Source organism: Hypanus sabinus, unplaced genomic scaffold (assembly GCF_030144855.1).
Source record: "Hypanus sabinus isolate sHypSab1 unplaced genomic scaffold, sHypSab1.hap1 scaffold_117, whole genome shotgun sequence".
In the NCBI taxonomy this organism is placed as follows: Eukaryota; Metazoa; Chordata; class Chondrichthyes; order Myliobatiformes; family Dasyatidae; genus Hypanus; species Hypanus sabinus.
Window position 1 is genome coordinate 808,867 of NW_026779229.1, and position 24,922 is coordinate 833,788.

At 40.8% G+C, this 24,922-nt stretch overlaps 1 protein-coding gene across 1 annotated transcript in view; it reads right to left on the reverse strand.

The window, feature by feature from the left end:
* Positions 1-471: 471 nt before the first annotated feature.
* Positions 472-24,922, reverse strand: part of LOC132386462 (NACHT, LRR and PYD domains-containing protein 12-like) — a 46,471-nt gene continuing 22,020 nt past the window's right edge. The window contains exons 8-13 of the mRNA XM_059958755.1: positions 10,365-10,536; positions 10,192-10,257; positions 4,606-6,343; positions 3,520-3,606; positions 3,205-3,372; positions 472-3,040 (exon numbers count right to left, since the gene is read on the reverse strand). Of these exons, the coding sequence (XP_059814738.1) occupies positions 2,953-3,040; positions 3,205-3,372; positions 3,520-3,606; positions 4,606-6,343; positions 10,192-10,257; positions 10,365-10,536 (2,319 nt within the window). The 3' untranslated portion in view covers positions 472-2,952. The remainder of the gene's footprint in view (positions 3,041-3,204; positions 3,373-3,519; positions 3,607-4,605; positions 6,344-10,191; positions 10,258-10,364; positions 10,537-24,922) is intronic.

Below are 24,922 nucleotides of genomic sequence, written 5' to 3' on the forward strand. Positions count from 1 at the left end.
AGTGAATGGGAATGGATGGGTCCCATTGGAGTGAATGGGAATGGATGGGTCCCATTGGGAGTGAATGGGAATGGATGGGTCCCATTGGAAGTGAATTGGAATGGATGGGTCCATTGGGAGTGAATGGGAATGGATGGGTCGCATTGGGAGTGATTCGGAATGGATGGGTCCCATTGGGAGTGAATGGGAATGGATGGGTCCCATTGGGAGTGATTCGGAATGGATGGGTCCCATTGGGAGTGAATGGGAATGGATGGGTCCATTGGGAGTGAATGGGAATGGATGGTTCAATTGGGAGTGAATGGGAATGGTTGGGTCCATTGGGAGTGAATGCGAATGGATGGATCCATTGGGAGTGAATGGGAATGGATGGGTCCCATTGGGAGTGAATGGGAATGGATGGGTCCCATTGGGAGTGAATGGGAATGGATGGGTCCCATTGGGAGTGAATGGGAATGGATGGGTCCCATTGGGAGTGAATGGGAATGGATGGGTCCATTGGGAGTGAATGCGAATGGATGGATCCATTGGGAGTGAATGGGAATGGATGGGTCCCATTGGGAGTGAATGGGAATGGATGGGTTCAATTGGGAGTGAATGGGAATGGTTGGGTCCATTGGGAGTGAATGCGAATGGATGGATCCATTGGGAGTGAATGGGAATGGATGGGTCCATTGGGAGTGAATGGGAATGGATGTGTCCATTGGGAGTGAATGGGAAGGGCTGGGTCCATTGGGAATGAATGGGAATGGTTGGAGTCCATTGGGAGTGAATGGGAATGGTTGGAGTCCATTGGGAGTGAATGATAAGTGTTGGGGTCCGTTGGGAGTGAATGGGAAGGGCTGAGTCCCATTGGGAGTATGGGAAGGGATGAGGTCTATTGGGATGTCGGGCGATGAGATTGAAATGAAGTGCATGGGGTCCAGTTGGAATGTTCGGAAGAAGGAAGCGAATGGATGGGGTTGTGTCCCGTTACGAATGCAGATGGGTGCAATGAATGGGAAGGGGTGGGGTCTATTGGGAGCGCAGACAGTGCTTAGACGATGGGAGTGAATGAGTAGTGGCATGTCCCGTTAGGAATGCGGATGGTGGGAATGAATGAGAAAAGGTGACCTTTGATTGAGAGCGAGGCCTGTGTGAAAGGATGGGAAGGAGTGCCGACGGTGAGAGAGAACAGCAAGGGGTGCAGTCTCGGTTTTGCAAAATTATCCTCATCCTCGATTTCACCCTGGGCTACTTCTTAAAGGTAGAAGTCAAATGTGATTCTCAACCAGAAGTGGGTGATGTGTCGGTATGGAGGGAGATTCACTCTGTGTCTGATCACAGGAGTGTGGATGGGACAGTATGGAGGGAGCTTCTCTCTGTGTCTGAACCTGGGAGTGTGTGATGGGACAGTGCGGAGGGAGATTCACTGTGTCTGACCCCGGGAGTGTGTGATGGGACAGTATGGAGGGAGCTTCTCTCTGTGTCTGAACCTGGGAGTGTGTGATGGGACAGTGCGGAGGGAGATTCACTGTGTCTGACCCCGGGAGTGTGTGATGGGACCGTGTGGAGGGAGATTGACTCTGTGTCTGACCCCGGGAGTGTGTGATGGGACAGTGCGGAGGGAGAGTCACTCTGTGTCTGACCCCGGGAGTGTGTGATGGGACGGTGAGGAGGGAGATTCACTCTGTGTCTGACCCCGGGAGTGTGTGATGGGACGGTGTGGAGGGAGATTCACTCTGTGTCTGACCCCGGGAGTCTGTGATGGGACAGTGTGGAGAGAGATTCACTCTGTGTCTGACCCCGGGAGTGTGTGATGGTTCGGTGTGGAGGGAGATTCACTCTGTGTCTGACCCCGGGAGTGTGTGATGGGACAGTGTGGAGAGAGATTCACTCTGTGGCTGACCCCGGGAGTGTGTGATGGGACAGTGTGGAGAGAGATTCACTCTGTGTCTGACCCCGGGAATGTGTGATGGGACGGTGTGGAGAGAGATTCACTCTGTGTCTGACCCCGGGAATGTGTGATGGGACGGTGTAGGCAGCTTTCCTGCATGCTAACGCCGGTTTTCCATCCCCATCCCTCTCACACTGAGGACTTCAGTGGACTCACGTCGATTTTAACTGTCTGCGGGGTATGAGGGGGTCAGTTAGCCAGGATGGAGGTTGGGTGGAGATGAGATACTGGGCATCCAGACTCTGTCAGTCCGACCTCCCTCAGCCTGGAGCTGAGACGCTACTGTGTCAGTGTGAGGAGCTCCAACCCACTGTTGCAGTGCACAGGGTGCGGGGGGGTGGGTGGGTGCAGCAGAAACCTTAATAAAATCTCTAGTCTGACACTAAGACAGGTAGCTACAGGATTATTGATTTCATCATGACAAATGTAAATTAAACAATGTGTGAGCTGCTGACATGCGGGAATAAATAAGCTGCTCCCGACTCTCTCACAGTCACACACAATTAACTGACCGGTGACAACGAGTGACCGGTTGAATAATCAGTCCCGTTTCTCACTGTCACTCTGCATCGGGGAACCGATGATTATAAAATCACACTTCAGGGACGTGTCTAGGATCGCTGCAGATCCAGGGTCACTGCCGAGGGATTTGTCCATTTAACATCATTATATCGGCCACACTGGAGAATGCACCGTCCTCAGCAAAGGGAGCAAAAGGATCTCGTCCCGTTCTCTTCCTATCTGTGTAATTCCCCGGGATCTCACGTGGGGGTGGGTGTCTCGGACACGTACACCCGGCGGAAGCTGATCAGCTGGACAACAGCTGGAAATACATCACTGCAGGACTGCTTCCGATGTCACAGAGCGCGAGACTGGAACAAGTTCCGTTAAAACCATTGGGAATTACCCCTGGCACCCGGTTTAAAGGTACGGGTGGGAGTTAAAGGCGAAAGGGGCAGGGGAATTGACCAAAATGCCACCATCCTGCGGGCAGGGATGTTCCCACACTCAGATGTTCAGATCCACACTGTCAGTCCGGGTCTGCGTTCCTGCAGAGATCTCAGTTCCTCCTTCCTGGTCTCACTGAACTGATTCTCCCCCAGCCTGAAACAGATGGGAAAATAAAGATGAAATAAACAGATTACACAACAGTGTCAGTAACAGGGGACCGGGGTTAATATTTCAACAACATTCACTGAAAAATATCACCAGAAAATCCGCGGATCCGCTGATATTTTATCACATTGAACATTAACACAAACACTCACCGGATCCGCTCCAGACTCGGGAGGGTCAGTATGAGGCGGCGGAGAGCGGGGACAGATCGGTCTGTCAGCGAGTTTACTGCCAGGTTCAGCTCCGACAGTGATGGGTTTGTCCTGAGAGCGGAGACGAGATCCTCGGCACCAGAATCTGTGAGAGCAACCTTCCTGAGTCTAGAGACGAGAGAGAGTAAGGGTGAAGGACACAGAGAGACAGTACAAATCCCCAGTGTTTATCAGTAACACAATTAGAGATCACATTAATGTTCAGTGTCAGACACCAGTGACTAGAAACACAATCTCCCACAGTCTGATACTTACTCCAGTTTCTGTATTTTACACTCCGGGTTCCTCAGAGCCGCAGACACCAGTTTCACTCCTGAATCTCCCAGTTCGTTCCACCCAAGGCTAAACGCAAACAGAGAGATTGATGACCAAAGTGAGTCAAACCGTGGGTCTGAGGGAATTTTTCTCACTCGGATATTTCAGGAAATATTAAACCATTCAGTAAATCACTGATCGGAGTTCCCAACGCTGTCAAGGTACCTCACTGACCAGCTCCAGGGGATTCACCAAATGTCAGTAATTTAGTCTGTCGGTGTGACCCTGTAAACTCCAAATATTCTGTATCAATCCCCGATGGTGAGAGAAATGTTCCTGATGTGGGAGTTTCAGGAGGGGCAGTGTTGAAGGGGAGAATGTTTCACATTGAGGAGGATTTGTGAATGGGGAAATGTCGATTGGAAATGACAACACCTGGGGAAAAGAATGGAATGGAAGGAGGATGGAGAAGAGAGAACCCACAAGAGGAAAGGTGATGGGGAACAGTGATCCCACAGGAAGATGGGAATTGGGAAGAGAGTTCCAACAGGATGAAGTAGAATGGGGAGAGGAGATGCACCCATGGGGTCCGGGTATCTGGTAGAGAACACAGTCACACATGTGGACTGAAGGTGATAGTCGCTCACGGGGAAGGGCAGGGGAGGACAAACTCACAGTGGCATTTCATTCCTTCTCACTGGGACAGTCTGCTGACGGTCTCTTGTCCCTCACCGGGAAGGGGATGTGAATCTCTGACCCACCTGCTGCAGTCAGTGTCAGTCTGGGTGTCAGTAACAGTGAGAAGGAACATTGTCAATGGACGTGTCACAGGCAGCGAGGAACACGGCCATTCCCGTGATTTACTACCATTAGTGGCCATTGTTCACTGATCTGATGAAGTCTCCAACATCCCTTCACAAGGAAGCACAGAACCCTCCCGTCCTTGGGGAATTACTGACCAGTCCCCTGGGCATTTGACACAATTCTTCACAATCTGATTTACTCCAGTTTTACCCGAACTCTTTTACATTGAAACAACACAATGGAACAGTTTCACAGTTCAGAGTGAGAGACAAATCAAGTTACCTCAACTCCTGGCACTTGTGCAGCCCGGGTCCCAGCCTCTGGATTCCTTCACACTGAATGTGGCAGTTCTCCAGTTTGAGGTGTTTTATTGTATCACAGAGTCCGATGACATGAGACAGGACCGCACAGTCAATCGGGGTCAGTGTCATTCCACTGAGTGAAAGTGTTTCCACAGATCCCAGTGCATTCTGAGCCAGTCTATCATTCTGAGACTCAAACAGGTAGTGCAATGTGTTCAGGAGGCTCCTTTTACCAGCTTCACTCTCTGTGTTTCCACTCTGGCGTTTAACCTCCTCCTTCACCCAGTCAATCACCCGGCAGGTTGTTTGATGAGGAAATGGACCCAGAAACTCCTCCAGGCCCCGAGCTGTCATTGGGGAGGAGAGACCAGCAACAAAACGGAGAAATACCTCAAATCGCCCATCTGTCATGTTGTGGGTTTCAGTGAGGAGTTTCTTAATATCTCTGCCATCTGGGATCAGGAATTGTGTCACTGCAGCTACAAACTCTTGGATGGTGAGGTGTGGGAATGTGTATACCACGCTTTGGGCAGAATCCTCTCTCTCCAAAAGCTCCATCAGGAACCCGGACAGGAACTGGGAAGGCTGCAGATTGTACTTGATCAAATCTCCATCTGTAAACACAATCTTCTTCTCGGACACTCCTCTGAAGGCCATCTGACCAACCCTGAGCAACACATCACGGGGGTTCTCAATCTCACGGCCATGGTTTTTCAGGATGTTGTAAATATAGTAGGAGTACAGTTGGGTGATGGTCTTGGGAACTCGCTGTGGGTCCCTGACTCTTTGTGTGAAGAAGGGGCCCAGTACCAGAGCGAGGATCCAGCAGTAGGAGGGGCTGTAGCTCATGGTGTACAGGATCTCGTTCTCCTTCACGTGTTTGAAAACAGCTGCTGCCACCGCCTGATCTTCAAAATGCCTGAAGAAATATTCCTTCCGTTCCTCACCGACAAATCCCAGGAGTTCAGCCCAAACACCGATCTTAGCCTTTTCCAATAAATGTAACATAGTGGGGCGGGTTGTCACCAGCACTGAACACCCTGGGAGCAGCTTGTGCTGGATTAAACTGTACACAATGTCAGACACCTTGCATTTGAATTCAGGATCTGTGCATGTGGACTGAGGTTCTGTGTCTCTCCAACTGTCAGCAAAATCAATTGTGTCATTGAACTCATCCAGACCATCGAATATAAACAGCAGTCCCTCTGGGTTCTTCCAGACCTCTCTCAGGATATTCCCAAAGTAAGGATACTGATCCAGAAGCAGTTCCTTCAGGTTTATTCTGCAGTTAATGGAGTTTAAAGCACGGAATTTGAAACTGAAGACAAACTGGAATTTATGATATATTTTCCCCGTGGCCCAGTCATAAACAATCTTTTGTACCATTGTTGTTTTCCCGATCCCCGGTAGTCCAGCCACTGCTGCTGAACTCCCAGATTTGTATTTTCTCTGGGAAAAGCTGCTGTGGAACAACTGACCAGTCTGGATTTTTTCCAGCTCTCCGCGGAGATGTTTCTCTCTGCACTCCTCGTGGTCTCTGCCTCTTGCCAGCAGCTCATGTTCCGCCAGTCTCCGATCTCGAACAGTAGAAATGACCGTGAGCTCAGCGTATCGATCAACCAGTGGGAAAACCTTCACCTTCTCCCTCATCAGGATCGTGTTCACTCTCAGTGTTTCAGTTTGTGCCCGCAGAGTCTCCTTGTGTTTCTGTTGAACATCTTCCATGGGAACAGAGAACATAGTCAAAATGTTATGTGGTTCAACGGACAAAGAAATTTCTAAATGCATTCCAATATTCAGTGTTTGAGATTACATGAATTAATTCAATGTTTCCATAGATATTAGGACAGGAAGTAAAATTCTGTACATATCTGTCCAGACACCCGAATTAACAGCAATGAATGTCCCACGTAACCAGCCTTTGCCCCTTCTCCTGTCGGAAGAAACACTTCCATCCGGCTTAGTGACTAAACCACACGTGAAGGCCAGGAGTGGGACTTTGTTGTCAGAGACTATTTTAGTCGCACACCACTGGGATCATTTAATAGGTCATGGCAGCTCATCCCCACTACCACCCCAATCTTAAGCAACCAAGGGGCAATGTAGTATTGACAACAGTAAATCAGTAATTTGGTTTATTAATGTCACAAGCACCACAGTAAAATGCATGTGATCCAAATAGATCATTACATCACATCAGTGCAATGAGGTCGTACAAGGAAAAATGGAACAGAATACTTAAGAGAAACAGTGTTTCAGTTGCCGAGAAAATGCAGTTCAGGCAGACAATAAGGAGGAAGGCAAAAGTATCATTGGGAGGTCAGGGTTTTGTTTTTGAAATTATGCTCACAAAGTGTAGAATTCAACACCTAAAACTACAGGACTGTGCAGAAGTCTGAGGTGTATATTACGACTGACAACATTTTGTCTTTTATTTTCTAGTTTGCACTTTATCCCGTTGTGATGCGTTTTGAACGGCATCGTCTGGATGAAAGGTACTTTATAAAAAAGTTGTTGTTGTTGTTGTTATTATTATTATTTTCTTAGCCTAAATCTTGAGGTACTGGCATGGCCAAGCACACTCATGTCTGAATTGACAGGAAATGTCAGACTATTCTCGTGGTGTATAGTATTGTGGGTTTTCGAAGTTTTACACAAGTATTGCTGTGTGAGCCTAACTGTTTAACACATTTGTGTAAACGCCTTTGGGATGATACCGGTTATCGATATTACGATTGGGATAATGAATAACCTGTTCGTGTTCCATAGATCTTTCATTTTTCCCTTTTAATTCAGCATATTTCTGGTGTTTTTCCTAACTAATTTCTGAATGTGTGTTTGGAATGGCAATATATATTTAAAAAGTTGTGTTTGCTTGTTTATTCTGGAAAATTATATCCAAACGGTTACCATTGATTATCCTATCTGAGACAATGATCGGTCACAGTATGATATGAAGGACTCTAATTCTTAACTACTTGATGTGTGGCCAGCTGGTTAAAGCGTAGGTCTAGTGATCTGATGGTCACCAGTTTGAGCCTCAAATGAGGCACTGTAGTGTCCTTGAGCAAGGCACTTAAACACACATTGCTCTGCGATGACACCGGTGGTGTGGAGAGGGGAGACTTGCAGCATGGGCAACTGCCGGTACTTCCATTCCTTCCAAGCGCAAATCAACGAGGCAAACACAGGCCTCAAAAACTCTAAAAGTGGAGCAGCCTTGTACTTATAGTAATTTATTGTGTTATTCATCAGTTGTAGTTGAAGCAAGATTTTTGTGAATGTTGTCCACCACTTGATTGTGCTTGTGCAGGTCATGAGATTCAGTGAAATTACTGCAGGATTATTGATGTAAATTCAGATTTTCTTCAGCCATGGAGAAGATTGTTAGAAGGTTTTCCTTTAATACATGATTATCTATTTTCTTTGCTTTTTCATATCCTAAATATATGTTTCATCCATCGGTTGCATTGTATCCTGATGCTCTGTTTGATATTCTACTGGCTCTATTGCACCTTTCTTTATGATTCATGTTTTGTACTTTTCTATTATAAAGTTGCTGCTTATATCTTTGGAAATTAGTTCCATTTTTTGAATAATTTGCTTTAGCTTTACTGATGCAAGAGCAAATAACTTCCATTTGTCAATGTATAGCTGTGTCAAGGTATAATTTGTATTTTTTTCTGATTTGTATCTGATTTTTGTCAATTTCAGTAAATTATGGGCAGACTTAAAGCCAGACAGAACCATATTAGGCTAACTGAGTCTCTCTGGAAAATCCCTCAATTTATTTTGATAATGCTGGTTGTTCCTTTGTGTATGTTAATAGGACGATCATTTTACGCCAATGCTTCATTAGATGTTGCCGAAATTTCACAATTATTGTATGACTTTATATATATTTGGAACTTCTCTTTAACACGCGAGGGACAGAATCAAATGGTTTGATAAACAATATATCACTGAAAGATTTCTGCTCTCCACAGGTTTTGAAATATAATTACCTAATCTGTTATCTGTTGTTCACACCCAAACGGTATTCTTTCTGCTCTCCTGTGAGTATATTGTGGTTATCTAAGTGAGTTGTTATTTGTTACGAGATGCATGATGCTACAATTTTATATAAAAATAAAATTGTCTTATTATTAAGAGCCAATAATAACATAGTAGGTGACCATTCAGTAGTCTTATAAATGCAGAATTAAAGTTGTCCTTGATGCTGGTGGTACATACCTTCAGCTTTTTATATTTTCTGCCACATGGGAGTATTAAAGAGAGAATGTTTGAGCTGGTTTGGGGTTCAGTAGCAAGGCTTTGGGCCGGGTTTGTGTCTTGCCAACTTGATTGAGTTCCTCCAGGAGGTGAGAAAGATGATGGATGAAGTTACACATGGATGTTGTCTACTTGAATATTGGTAGAGTCTTTGACCAGGTCCCACATGGGAGGCTCATACAGAAAATTAACATGCCTGGGAACTGTGTGAATTGTGCTGGCTGGTGGGGACCCACACTGGGAGAAATTTCTTGGCTGGCGGGTGGTGAATCTGTGAAATTATTGGCATAGACAGCTGAGGAAGACATGTCATTGGATATATTTAAAATACAGGTCGATATGTTCCTGATTCGGAAGAGCATCAACATTTACACAAGGCAGGATAATGGGGTTCAGGGGAATTGTGGAGGAAATTCACTGAGCCAAATGGCTCCTAAGTCTTATGGTTTTAGGGAGCATCAGGAGATTTGTATTCATTTCTGATGGTCCAGCTCTTGGAAGGATTAGAGATGGTGCAGAACAGGTTCATCAGGATGATGCCTAGATTCAGTGACATGTGCTACAAGTAGAGGTTTGATAAACTTCGTTTGTTTAGTCTGGTGGTACAATAAGAATCTGACTGAGGTGTACAAGTTTGAAAGATGACAGTTTGAGTCGACAGCCTGTATTTTGTTTGTTATTTTTTATTAGACTGGTGTCTGATATCAGAGGGCATTTTGTTAAGGTGAGAAGGGGTAAATTTACAGCAATTGTGGGTAGTTTTTTCACAGAGCTGTGGGTGCCTGGAATTTACTGTCTGGGTCATGTCAGAGGCAACTATATTATAGATGCTCCTAGATATGCATGAATGTGCAGGAAATGCAAGGATATGGTCAGAAATATAAGAAAGGATACCAAAGTTTATGTTTTCTCTTTCCCAGACTACCGAATCACAAAAGGTAAAGAATTGAGTGTAACTGCTATTACGAAGGAAAGGGGGCTTCGGAATCTGAAAGATCTGAAGATGGAAAAGTCACCTGGACTGGGTCATACAGTATAGCAGCAGTGTGCCTGGGGTGTGAGGGCATTCCCAGAGCGTGAGGACCTGGAGTCAGGGCTTCACCAGAACCAACAGCTGGATTAATAGAAAAATACAATGTAGAATATTCAGGCTGCAAAGAGAGATTGTTACTTTAAATTGTTACTTGAATACAGAGATCAGAGAGTGACTAATGGCAAGTTTTCATTCCCGAGTTTTACCAAGTCCCAGACTAACATTTTAGATGCAGTTTGAACTGTGCATATCATCACTCACCTATCAGTTGAATGGGTAACTCAGATAACCCTTGGGCAATGTTCATGTATTCCTGTTGATCAGGGCCTGTTTAAATATATTTAATAATCCATGGAAACAGAGCTAAAATAATTAATATAACAAAAATATTTATTTCAATGTGCCTTTGTGTTCAGTGCGTGTTTTTATCATACCGTGTTCCTGTATTTCCCTCAGTATTTTGTCCAGCTTTGGTAATTCTGTCCTCCACATCAGAAAGGATTCCCACATCGCCCTCCGGGCCCGGGAGCCTTTGCCCATCACCAAACTGAGGAAAAGTCTGGAACTCTCCGTCCGGTTTCCCTTCTCTGTCAGTTCAGTGACTTTCTATAAAAGGAAAACAGTATATTTATTGTGGAACAGACAGACAGACATGTGGAATGTGCAGGAAAACATCTGTACATGGGCTCAGACATCAACAGAGAAACAGTAACTGAAGGAACTTCTAAATCAATTTTGTGTGAGAATAAGGATTTACTGATAACCTGCAGTAGGTGTAATGTCATTAATTTCCTCGATCTGTCAATGTGCAGCATTATGTCAACAAGATATGACAACAAGATGGTAAGAGAGGGGAGAGCGAGAGAGCAAAAAGAATGGATGGTGGGAATCCAGTTCAGCTGGAGACGCTCATGGAGTGAGTACTCTTTTGGATTCGCTCCATAACCTTTTCTATTTTTAACCTTTGATCACCCTTATTCAGCTTATTTTTACCTATACCGAAAATTTCTTTATTCATTTTTTTTGGATTTACTGCCAAGAGTTTGTTGTGAACTTTTGAAGATATGCAAACAGAAATGTCTCTCAGGTCTAAGGGACGGGATCCCGGACGTAATCCGAACCGTAACGGAAAAAAGCAGGCTCCGCCACAACAAACTCAATTAACTTTTGAATTGTTTATGGAGGTTTTGGATAAAAAATTTGCTGAACTACAACAATTTTTTAAAGAAGATATAAAGGCTTTTCAAGAGTACATGGTTAAGACGGATTTAGTAATTAAACATCAACAAGCTCTTATTGCGTCTCTGCAAGAAGATGCTCGGAAGCGAGATTTGACTATTGGAAAACTGCAACAGGATTTAATTTCGACCATTAAGCTGATGGAATCCCTTAAAGCCAAGAGTGACGATTTTGAGAATCGGTCCAGAAGACAGAACTTACGTATACTTGGTCTTCCAGACGGCATAGAAAAAAACGACCCTTCGAAATATTTTGCACAACTTTTAAAAGAAGCGTTTCTGACGATTTTCCCGAATAACCCCCCTTTATTGGATCGGGCACATAGAATTTGGCGTCGATCACCAAGTGTTACAGACAAACCTTCGGTGGTAATTGTCCGGTTCCATTATGTACATGACAAAGAACAACTTATAAGAGCTTCTCGTCGAGCAGGAATGATTAAATTCAAAGAATTTTGCTTCTGCCTGGTCGAAGACTTTAGTCCTGACCTTTTAAAAAGAAGGCTTCTTTTTAAATCATTGATGGCTGAATGTTATGAGAAAAATCTGAAACCTGCGCTTCTATACCCTGCGAAGCTTCGAATATCTCCGTCGAATGCTCCACGACAGGTTTTCATTTCAACTTCAGAAGTGAGAAAATATCTGGAGGAGAACTTCCCTACTGCTACAGACACCAGTCTCTAATAAATGAACGATTCTTATCGTGTAAGATGGTTCTCGATCTCTTAAACCAGAATTAAAATCTGGTTATTTGTGTAGGTTCATCCTACACCTTATACTTAAGTTAAAGTGTGTTTGCGTCATATTAATTGTTTTGCCTTATACACTTTAATCATTTAACTACATATTTGTCTATTAACTTTGTTCCTTCGAAGGTATATTTTTAATTCTTTGACGGTGAATTTTTCCTTGACTAAGATGGTGGTTTTTTGGAAAAGATTTTTGGTTTTGCTTAAGATGGCGTTATGTTTATATTTTTCGCGTTTCTTCCGTACAATGCATCGCTTATCTTAGCTTAAATATTTTTTGTTTTGTCTGGGCCAGAGCCCGATTTATAAGTTTTTTTTTAGTGATTATATTCTTATTCTTTTTACAACTAACTATACTTAGAAATATGGTTTTTATTATAGCGATTTTAATTTTTAAAGTCGGGGTGATTCTTTTATATATATCCTTCTTATATGGAGTGTTCTTCAGCTGACATGGGGGTAGGTTTAGTCTTACTTTTTCTCTTTTTAAGTCATATTTTGGATTTTTCTCTTTTTCTCGGGGGGTGTGGGGATGGTCTGTTTTCTAATTCTATTTTTTTTGTACCAGTTTGTGTTAGTTTTTTTATTTAGGCTGTTTTTGAACATCAAATATGTCTGTGTTGTCGTCACTTCCGGGTCTTCTCACTACTTTTGTTCCTCTTCCGGGTGCATGAGTTTATAAGTTGGTTAACCCTTTTTATACCAAAGGGTTGATTATAGAATTATGGCTCAGACCATTAATTTTGTGTCTTGGAATACTAATGGTTTAAATCATCCAATTAAACGAAAGAAGATTTTCAAAGTATTCCAAAGACTTAATGCTCATATCATTTTTGTACAAGAAACTCATGTGAGGAGGGAGGACAAATTTCGTTTTTTTAGATTTTGGCGGGGTCAACAGTATCACGCAAATTCGAATGCTAAAGTAAAAGGAGTTCCAATTTTTATTGACTCCTCTATTTCATTTGTTCAACATGATATTTTTTCAGATCCGAATGGCAGATTTTTGTTAATTACGGGTTTACTTTGTAATAAAAAGGTTGCTGTGGTTAATGTTTATGCTCCAAATGTGGATTGTCCTGACTTTTTTAAGTCTTTATTTACTTCTTTACCCAATCTAAACGAATATAAGTTAATAATGGGTGGTGACTTTAATTGTTGTTTAAATCCTCTGATGGATAAATCTTTATCTATTCAGACTTTACCTAATAAGTCAGCCACTTGTATTAACTCTTTTTTGACTGACAATGGAGTTTTTGATATTTGGAGATTCCAGTATCCTCATGACAAAGAGTTTTCTTTTTTCTCACATGTTTATCACTCTTATTCAAGAATTGATTATTTTTTTTGTAGATTCTTGTTTTATTCCATTGGTAATTGGTTGTAACTATGATATTATAGCTATCTCTGATCATGCTCCGTTATTACTTTCTATGAAATTTACGGATACAGCTTCTAATGCTAGACAATGGCGATTCGACTCTACCTTGTTGCAAGACCCTGAGTTTATAAAATTTATGGAGGAGCAGATTGACTTCTTCTTCTCCACTAATTCTACAGATGATATTTCCTGCGGAACATTTTGGGACACTTTTAAAGCTTATATACATGGACAGATTATTTCTTATTCTGTTGGTTTGAGGAAACCTATCAAGATGGAAACTCTTTTATTGGTTGATAAAATTAAAGAGATTGATAAGAGATATTCGATTGCTCCTAGTAAGAAGCTTTACAAACAAAGGGTTGAACTTCAAATGGAACATAGTTTATTACTTACATCCTCGATTGAAAATCAATTAATGAAAACTAAATCTGATTTTTATATAGATAGTGATAATTCTGGTAAACTGTTAGCTAGTCAATTGAGGAATGCTTTGGTTAAACGTCAAATCACTAAGATTGGTCAGCAGAATGGGAATTTGACAGTTAATCATGATGAGATAAATAAGGCATTTCAAGATTTCTATACCTCCCTGTATCGATCTGAATTTCCTCAAGATTATAATACCATGTCTGATTTTCTTGGAAAATTAAATTTTCCAAGGTTATCATCTGATGATCTTTTGATATTGGATACTCCTATTACGGATGTAGAAATTAAAGGGGCTATTTCCTCAATGAATTCTGGGAAAGCACCGGGTCCAGATGGTTATACAGTTGATTTTTTTAATTTTTTTTCCGCTACTCTTTCCCCTTGGTTAGGTAAGGTTTTTGAGGAAGCCATTAGATTAGGGAAATTGCCACAATCTTTTTATAGAGCTTCCATTTCTTTAATATTGAAGACCCTACTAACTGTGCTTCTTATAGACCTATATCTTTATTGAATGTAGACTCCAAGATTTTTTCCAAGTTACTGGCATCTAGATTGGAGAAGGTATTACCCAAAATTATTTCAGATGATCCAACTGGCTTTATTAAAAATCGTTATTCTTTTTTTAACATTGGGAGATTGTTGAATATTGTTTATACTCCCTCACATGATACTTCAGAATGCGTGATTTAATTAGATGCGGAGAAAGCATTTGACAGAGTTGAATGGCCTTACTTATTTAATGTGTTGGAGAAGTTTAATTTTAGTCCGATATTTATATCATGGATTAAATTGATTTATCATACTCCAGTGGCCTCAGTGTTTACCAATAATCAAAGATCTCCCTTTTTTCGCCTATTTCGGGGCACTAGACAGGGATGTCCTCTTAGTCCATTACTATTTAACATTGCCTTAGAACCTTTGGCAATTGCCATCAGACAATCACAGGATATTTTGGGTATTAATCGTAGGACAGATATTCATATATTATCTTTGTATGCAGATGATTTATTACTATTCATTTCTAACCCGGAGAAATCCATTCCAGCAGTTTTATCATTATTGGCTCAATTTAGTGAGTTTTCTGGGTATAAGTTAAATCTTAATAAAAGTGAATTGTTTCCATTGAATAAACGGGTCCCAATTTATGGAAATTTACCTTTTAAATTAGTTAATGACTTTTTTACTTATTTATGGATCAAAATCACAAAAAACCATAAGGATTTATTTAGATTTAATTTTTTACCCTTAATTGATCAGATTAAAGGTTTGTTTACTAGGTGGTCACCTCTGTCTTTATCCCTAATAGGTAGGATTAATGCTATTAAGATGGTTATTTTACCTAAGTTTTTATATATTTTTCAAGCGATACCAATTTTTATCCCGAAATCTTTTTTTACTAATGTTGACTCTAAAATTTCTTCATATATATGGCAGAATAAAAATCCCAGGTTAGGTAAAACATATTTACAGAAGACAAAAAAGGAAGGCGGGTTAGCATTACCTAATTTCAGCTTTTACTATTGGGCAGTTAATATTCGATATTTGTTATGTTGGTTGAAAGATGGGGGTGGATCTTTTGGCCCTTGTTGGGTGAGTTTGGAAACTAAATCGGTATCAGCTTATGCTCTGGGTTCTATTTTAGGGACTTCTCTCCCTTTTGCTCTTTCTAAATTGCCGAAACAAATTGACAACCCGATAGTTAAACATACTTTGCGTATATGGTTTCAATTTTCGAGATTTTTTGGGTTGACTCAATTCGTTTTAAATAGTCCTATTGTATCTAATTGTTTTTTTCACCCTTCCATTATAGATCAGGCTTATTCGGCTTGGAAAACTAAGGGATTACTAAGATTTTCTGATTTGTTTTTAGATCATTGTTTCATGTCTTTTGAGCAATTATCCAACAAATATAACTTGCCGAGATTTCATTTTTTTAGATATTTACAGACTAGACATTTTTTAAGTTCTGTACTCTATACGTTTCCAAATTTTGTGCCTTCAGATACTTTGGAGAGTTTATTTGAATTAGACCCTTTTCAAAAAGGGCTTATTTCAAAACTTTATAATATAATTATGAAGATACATTCAGAGCCACTTTATAAGACTAAAAAGGATTGGGAAAGAGATCTTAGTTTTAGAATTTCTAGTGAGAATTGGGATAGAATTCTTCAATTAGTTAATACATCATCGTTATGTGCCAAACATTCACTAATACAATTTAAGGTCGTACATAGGGCCCATATGTCCAAGGATAAATTAGCTCTTTTTTACTCTCATATAAGTCCTATTTGTGATAGATGTCATTCTGAAATTGCGTCTTTAACTCATATGTTTTGGTCATGTTCATTTTTGGAGAAATATTGGAAGGATATTTTTGATAATATTTCTGCGGTTTTGAATATCGATTTACAACCTCATCCTATTACCGCAATTTTTGGTTTACCAATGTTAGACTCACTGCATTTATCTTCTTCAGCCCATCGAATGATTGCATTTCTAACTCCGATGGCTAGAAAATCTATATTGTTGAATTGGAAAGAAATTAATTGGTTCTCTCAAACTACGGTATGTTTAAATTTAGAAAAAATTAGAAGTGGTACTTTTGAGACTTCTATTAAATTTGAAAAGTTATGGAGACCATTTATTCAACATTTTCATATGATGTAATATGACCCTGTGCCAAGTTCATTTGATTTCCCAGCTTTTAGCTTATGTATTTTGAGAGGACCGGAAGTGACGGCATTGATGAATATTTTTGTGAGATATTATAAACAGCCCCCCTTTTTTTTTCCTTCTCCTTTTTTTTGTTTCTTTTTTTTATTACTTATTAGTTATAGTTATTAGATTAGCTAGTTTTGCATTATAAAAATAAATTTTTGTTTTTTTTTTCTTCCCTTTTTCTTTTTTCTTTATATGATACATTATGAAATATTTAGATTTACTATGTCCACACATATATCTTATGGCTTAGGTCTTGGTAAACCCATATATATTGTAACTATTATGTATGTTTTTTTTTCATATGTACTGGAATGTGTATGTTGGTAATTTCTTTATCAATATATCATTTGTATTCTGTCCATATTACTAATACTAATTAAAAGATTTAGAAAGAAAGGATGGTCAGCATCACTGAATCGTGGATGAAAGAAGATCATATTTGGGTACTTACATCCAAGGATAAATACTGAATTGAAAGGATACGCAAGTGGGCGAAAGGGTTGGGTTGACTCTGTTGTCATTAAAAATGAAACATCCTGAGAAAGAGGTGATATCCGATTGGATGATGGAGATGTTAAGAGACTGCATAGGTAAAATGACCCTGATGGAAATTATATACTGGCCTGTTAACAGTAACCAGGATAGGGGCAACAAATTTCAACACCAAAGAGAAGAGGCATGTAAAAAGGTGAATATGAAAATAGTTTTAGGGAATTTCAATATGCAGATAGCTTTGGAAAATCAGGTCGGTGTTGAATCCCAAGTGAGGGAATTCATAGAATGCCAATGAGGTGCCTGTTGAGAGAGGCCTATGGTTGAGCCCACTCTAGGAAAGGCGGAGCTGGATTCGATGTTGTGTATTGCACTAGATTTGATTGGGGAGCTTAAGGTAAATAAACCCTTAAGAGGCAATCATCAGAAAATAGCAGAACTCACGCTGCAGTTTGAGCGGGCGAAGGTAAAGTTTGATATATCAGCATTACAGTGGAATAAAAGAATTACAGAGATATAGAAGAGGAGCTGGGCAAAAATAATTCAAAAGTGACATAAACAGGGACAATGGCAGTGCAGGAATGGCGGAAGTTTCTCGGAGCAATTCAGAAGGGTCAGGACAAATGATCACAGAGATGCAGAATTATTCTAAAGGGAAGATGATGTACCGTTGCTGACAAGGTAATCAAAGCAGCACAAAAGCAAAGGGGAGGGCACAGAATATTACAAATTATAGTAGAAAGCTGGAGGACTGAGATGTTTTTACAAAACAATTGAAGAAAATTAAAAAGTAAGTACAGAAAATATGAAATATGAAGGTCGACTAGTGAATAACATAAAATAGCTTACCAAAAGGTCCACCTGATATATGAAGAGAGAAAGAGAGGAAAGTAGATATTGGGCCGCTGGAAAATGACAGTGGACAGATACTGTCAGGAGACAAGGAAATGGCGGAAGGTATTAGTAAGAATTTTACGTCAGTCCTCACTGTAAAAACACTAAATCATACCACATATTTGGGAATGTCAGGTGACAGAAGTGAGTGTATTTGCAATTATTAAGGAGAAGGCACTTGGCAAGCCAAAAGTTCTGAAGATGGAGGAATCCAGATCAACTGCACCCGACTGCTTCTGAAAGAGGAGGCTGAAGAGATTGTGGAGACATTAGTGATGATCGCTCAAGAATCAGTAGATTTTGGAATGGTCCGGAGGACCGACCATTTTAAATTATAGGACCGTTAGTCTGATCAGTGTTTGGGAAGATGTCGGCAGTCGATTATTGAGGATAAGGTTTCGGGGTATTTGGACACACATGATAAAAAAAGGCCAAAATCCATGGAAGGTATGATGCCTGATAGAACTGTCGGAATTTTTTGTGAGAATACCATGCTGGGTCGACAACGGAGATTCAGTGCAAATTGTTTACTTGGATTTCCCAAGGACCTTTGACTAGGTGCCCCACGTGACACTGCTTAACAAGACAAGGGCCGACAGTAGGACAAGAAAGACACTAGCATAGTTAGAGGATCCATGTTTTTCTCCAGACAGATTTTGTCTGACTGTCAGGAAGCACAGAATGGGATCAAATAGGGCTTTTTCTTGTTGGATGTTGGTGACCAGTAGTTGGTTTTGTGACAGTTTCTTTTTCCATCATGTCAATGATTTGATGGCTTTATGGCCCAGATTGCACATGTTATGAAGAGGGAGGGAGAGGAAGCGTTGAGGAAGCAGGGATTTCCACTGAAGAAAAAATGGACATATCAGTGGCAATTGGAATATAGTATAGGGAGGTACATGGCTATACACTTTGGCAGAAATAATGAAGACTCAGACTATTTTTGAGAGTTGTAAAGAGTCTCCGGAGACCTGGTGCAGGATTCCTTGCAGTTTGTCAGTGTTAGGAAAGGTAAAAACAATGTTAGCGTTCATTTTGAGAGGATTAGAGTATAAGAACAAGCACTGGCTAGACTGCACTTGCATATTGTGAATGGTTTTAGATGCTGATCAGAGAAAATATGTGATGGCATTGTGAAAAGTCCAGAGAGGAATCAAAACTAACAGAACCAGTGATATTAAACCTGGTTTTGATGAGAATGATTCCTGGATGGAGTGTGTAAGGATGAGGGGGAATCTAATTTTAACCTGTAGAATATCGAAAGGAATTGATGCTTGTGCTTCTTTATTAAATGGAAGAAGTTCACTCTTGTGTAGGTTAAGTTTATTGCCAGAAAACTGGCTGAATTGATCAAGAAGTGAAATCATTGGGGGTAAGGAAGTGGACAGATTTGATAGAAAACGTAATAAATCATCGGCATAAATAGAAATTTTATGCTCAACACCCTCCCCCCAGATCCCCGTCAGTTCAGTACAACCTCGAAATGCAATCACCAGTGATTCTATAGTGAAATCAAAAAATGCCATTCCTTGATGGGTGCCACGTTTAAGGCTAAATGACTGGGATTGCTGAGAGTTAGTCAGAACAGAAGCAGTAGGACATAGGTATAACAATTTGATGCAAGAAATAAAACTTTGACCGAGGTCAAATTTTCCTAAAAGCTCAAAAAGGTAATTGCACTCTACACTATCAAACACTTTCTCCGCATCAAGAGAAATAACGCACTCAGGAGTCCCAATTGAAGGCAAGTATAAAATAAGTGCCATATATTACAAAAGGAAAGACGATTTTTAATAAAACGGGTTTGGTCATCAGAAATAATAGGGGTTTAACATTTTACAATCTTTGGGCCAAAACTTTGGCCAAAATTTTAACATCAGCATTTAACAAAGAAACAGGCCTATAAGAGGAACACTCTGTTGGATCCTTATCTTGTTTGGGTGGAAGGATAATTATTAAAGAAGCATAAGCATTAGTATTTTGTGACCTCCCTTTTAAGTATTTAATAATCAATTTACTTATCTTGGTATTACAGTTACAAGGAATTTCAAGGATCTTTTTCGTGAAAAAATTGTCAATCTTTTAAAATCTACACAACAGAGTTTGCCACGATGTATATCTCTGGCAGGTCATGTCAATGTTATTAAAATGTATATACTTCCTAAATTTTTATATTTATTTCAATCTAATCCAATTTTTATTTCTAAAACCTTTTTTGACTCCTTGAACTACTATTTTGTCCTAACTTTGAAAGGGTAAGCATTCTAGACTTAATAAAGCTTACCTCCAAAAATCTAAAAAAGGTTACATGGCTCTACCTAACTGCCGTCTATACTACTGGGCAGCTAATATGCGCTGTCTTACCTTCTGGTCCTTTTTTCATAGCCAGTCTGATGGGTGGCAATGGAGTTGAACTCTACTAAGGATCTCTCAGTTTCTGCACTTCTTGGATCTGCACTCCCTAGTTGCTTGCCTGGACTAATTGTTAATCCTCTTGTTAGAATTACTCTGAGAATATTGGCCAAGTTTAGAAAATTTAATGGTCTTCATGGTTTCATCCTCTCTAGTCCTATTTTGCATAATCACCTTTTTTTTACCTTCAGTGCACAATTCAACATTTCATGATTGGTATAGAAGAGGCATTAGGCATTTTGAAGATTTTTTCATTGATAATTGTTTCGCAACTTTTCAACAATGTTCTGCTCAGTTTAATCTACCTAATGCTATTGGAGTATAAAAGTTGCATTGTTTGCTGTGTAACCAAAACTATGTAGTCAGCTTTGAACTTGCTATTCGCTAGAGAATGAAATCTTAATAATGTAGAAGACAATGGTGTGTTAATAAGAGGAAGGTAAGAGATGTGGATTATGTAGTCTGAGTCTTCTATTTGCTATGCATGAATCCAATTGAATGCAGAAGACAATTTGGTGTGTTAATGAGAGGTAGCTAAGAGATGGTTTGCTTTGAACTTGTTTGTTGTGTAACCAAAACTACATAGTCAGCTTTGATGTAGATTACGTAGTTTGAACTTGTTATTTGCTATGCATGTACCCAATTTAGTAGGAGAATGAAATCTTAATAATGTAGAAGACAATGGTGTATTAATAAAAGGAAGCTAAGAGATGTAGATTAGAACATGATTAAGTCAATGGGTAGAAACAAGAGTGGCGGATGTACTTGTGATACGCACCTATAGACCGATTGGATATGCTAATGCAACTAAATCAGTTGATTGCTACAAAAAATGCTATGCACAAGGATCGGTGGGCAATCAACGACTAGCTCACTACCTGTCTCAGCTTTGATTTGCAAATTAAAGTTTAATACTTCTTGAAGAATCTTCTGCGTCTCTTGGTTGTTTGTGGGGCACGAGAAACCACGACAATGCCCATATTATTACTACATGTTTATCTTGCACTGTATTAATCTCTTATTTTGTAGTTGGGTTTTTCTCGTAGTAATTGTAGAAATGCATAAAAAAAATTAAAAAAAAGAAAGGCATTGAGAGGATGTGGAGATGATGTTTCAAAGTGGGGGAGTCTAGAACCAGATGGAACAGCCTCAGAATAGAGGGACGTCCATTTGGAACAGAGGTGAGGAGATCTTTTAGCCGAGGAGTAGTGAATCTGTAGAATTCATAGGCACTGACAGCTGTGGAGACCAGGTCACTGGGTATATTTAAAACAGAGGATGAAACCTTCCTGATTAATCAGGTCAGCGAAGTTCACTGGGAGAAGGCAGAAGAATGGGGTTGAAAGGGATAGAGCATCACTCATGTTGTAATGGCAGAGCAGTATCAATGGGCCTAATGGCCCATTTGTGCTTCGATGCCTTATGGTGATATGATGTGTAAAGACAACAGAACATTAAGGAATGTCAGTGTGGCTGTATTATGATCGAGATGGATGCTGCCTGACATTCATGCTGTAAGATGGTGATCACTTCCTGAATGCAGGCATGGGCTTCCTGATTAACTGAAGAATTATGAATTACACATCAAATAGTCTTCAAGCAACATACAGCGATAATGGAATTAAGGTAATCGAGGATGCAACTAAATATGGTTGGGCTTAGGACATTGCACAGAGAAATAAGAGCAATGATGTCCTGGGTTTGATGATTGATCTCCTGGAATAGTTACCAGTAGGGAATTGGAAAGCTTTTCCATAACATGAATAATGGACAATAATTATGGAACAAATCAGCATAAATCCCTGAATTATGTACACTGTACTGTACAATAATCCCTCAGTTTCACTACTACCAGGTCTGAGGAGTTACAGTTGTGAAAGAGATTTAAAGGTTTACCAGTAAAGCAGATGTCTTCAGATGATGAATTTATGGATGAGCATCATATTTACAGATGCCTCCTCTTACCTTTAGATAATACGACTGATTAATTACATTTAGCGCCAATGAATCCCATCAAGAACAGAGTCACTCACAGGTGTAACACCCTTCATTTTCTAATACCACTCATGGTTGAATAGGTCAGATCTAGGACAAGACAATCACTGTTTGTGAACTCCAGGGAGAGTGACCTAAAATGGTGTGTCTCTGCCTCTCATTGGTTAGATATTTTGCAAGCTAGCAGATGACTTTTTCATTTTCTTTCCCTTTCTCTTTCAGGACAACCTATTGATCCTCTTCCTTTTTAGGACTGTTATGTACCCCTAGGGTTCATAATTTCTGTGGATGATCACTTTAAAATGTCAGAATGAGACTGGCTTTTGGACACTGTTGGAGCTGTCACAAAGAGAGAGAGAGGTAGGAGTCCAGAGCAAATATGGGAGCGAGGGGGAGGGGGAGAGGGGGAGAGGGGGAGAGGGGGAGATGGGGAGAGGGGGAGAGGGGGAGAGGGGGAGAGGGGGAGAGGGGGAGAGAGGGGGAGAGGGGGAGAGAGGGAGAGAGAGAGAGAGAGAGAGAGAGAGAGAGAGAGAGAGAGAGAGAGAGAGAGAGAGAGAGAGAGAAATTATAATGTATGTTACGGTTTCTTCTGCCAGCTTGTTCACCTTTTCTTCAAGGACAATTTGCCTGCTTATTAAGATTCCTGCAGAAAGAGCAGGGCAGAGCCGGTTGATGGACAGCCAGTGTCCAACACGTGGTGACAAAAAGCAGGTCTGCTGGGACACAGACACACACCACGGGACACTGAATGAACTTTATGCACCCTCGTGAAGGTGGGGGCTCTCTCTCTCTCTCCCTCTCCCTCTCCCTCTCCCTCTACCTCTCTCCCTCCCTCCCTCCCCTCAACCAACTACCTCAAACTGAACTGGACTCTCTTCATGGTAATTCCAGACTCCAGTGTTTTCCATTTCTGCTGGTTCTTTAACCTGGTCACGGGGTACATGACAGGACAACCCATTGATTTTTGGGATCATGAGATATCAGCCAGTCAGCAGATTTATTTTATGTTTTCCTTCTTCTTCCCTTTTACATCAAACTATTGATGTTTGTGTTCATGAGATATCAGCTTTGTGTGTGATCTTTCACCTCTAAACAATCTCAGAGATTTTTGAGGAAGCTCCAGGAAAGTTGCTGAAGGCAAGGTTGTGGATATTGTCTACATGGATGTCAGCAAGGTATTTGTCAAGGTTCTGCATAGGAGGTTAGTCAAGAAGATTCAATTGCTCAACATTCGAGATAAGGTAGTCAACTGGATTAGATTATTATTTTTGGAAGAATCTGGAGTGTAGCTATAGACTGTTGTATTTCTGATTGGTGCCTGTAGCTCGTGCAGTTTCACAGGGATTGTTGCTGTGCCGGAGTCTGTTGTTGTTTGTCATCCATCTGGATGAAATTATGGTTAACAGAATCAGCAAATTTGTGGATGACAACAAAATTGGGAAGGTGCAGTGGACAAAGAGAAAGATGACAAGAGCTTGCAGTGAGATCTGGACCAACTGGAGAATGACTTTAAAAGGTGCCAATGCAATTTAATGCAGACAGGGACAAGATGTTGCACTTCGGATGGACCAAGCAGGGTAGATCATACACAAAGACTGGTAGAACAGAGTGATCAGGGAATACAGGTCCATAGGTCATTGGAAGTGGGGGCAAATGTTGATAGGCTCTGAAAGAAAGTTCCTTAGCGCATTGCCCTTCATAAATGAAAATATCGTGTACGATATGATGTTGTATAAGACGTTGGAGAGGCCTAATTTAGATATTATGTGCAGTTCTGCACACCTACTGCAGGACAGATGGAAATAAGTTTGAAAGAGTACAGAAAAAACATTATACGGATTTTACCTGGATTGGGGGACCTAAGTTATCAGAAAAGAGTGAAGCGATTAGGACTTTATTCATTGGAACATGGAAGATTGAGCGAAGACTTGATAGACATGTACCCAATTACATGGGGTACGGATAGGATAAGTGCAAGTAGGCATTTTGTACTGAGGTAAAGAGGTACTACAACAAGAGGTTATCACTAAAGGGTGAAAGATGAAAAGTTCAAAGGGTACAAAGATGAAACCTGTTTACTCAGAGGGTGCTGACAGTGCAAAACTAGCCAGCCGGGCACGTAGTACAAGCGGTTAAGGAAAGACTGGATAGATACATGCGTCATGAGGGCATAGAGCGCCATGGCATGGTGCAGATCAATGGGAATAAGTAGGTTCCATAGTCTGGCATGGAATAGATGGGCCAAAAGGCCTGTTTCTGTACTGTACTTTGCTGTGACTAGGACAAGTCACCCACACATTGTTTGGGAACTCACGGAGCCAAGACCAGCTGTGGTTAGCTGGTTTCCCTCCCTCAGGTACTGCAGTGAAGCCGGTTGGCCCAATTGACAGTTTAATCCTGGATTAATGAGATAACGTGAATCTACCCAACGGTTCAGCCAAGATTTGAAATTAGTTTCAGACCGAATGCCTTTTGGAAGTCCAGATATGCAGCCACTGCTCTTACTTCACACTGATAAATACAGCAGGTGATACAAGAAAAGGTGTAACTAAACCTGCTGTTCCAAGTGCTCCCCACCTTCAAAACTGAATCCAAAAGTTTGATCTGATATATGAAGATTGAAAGAGAGGAGAGTGGATATTGGGCTGCTTGAAACTGACAGTGGAGAGGTACTGTCA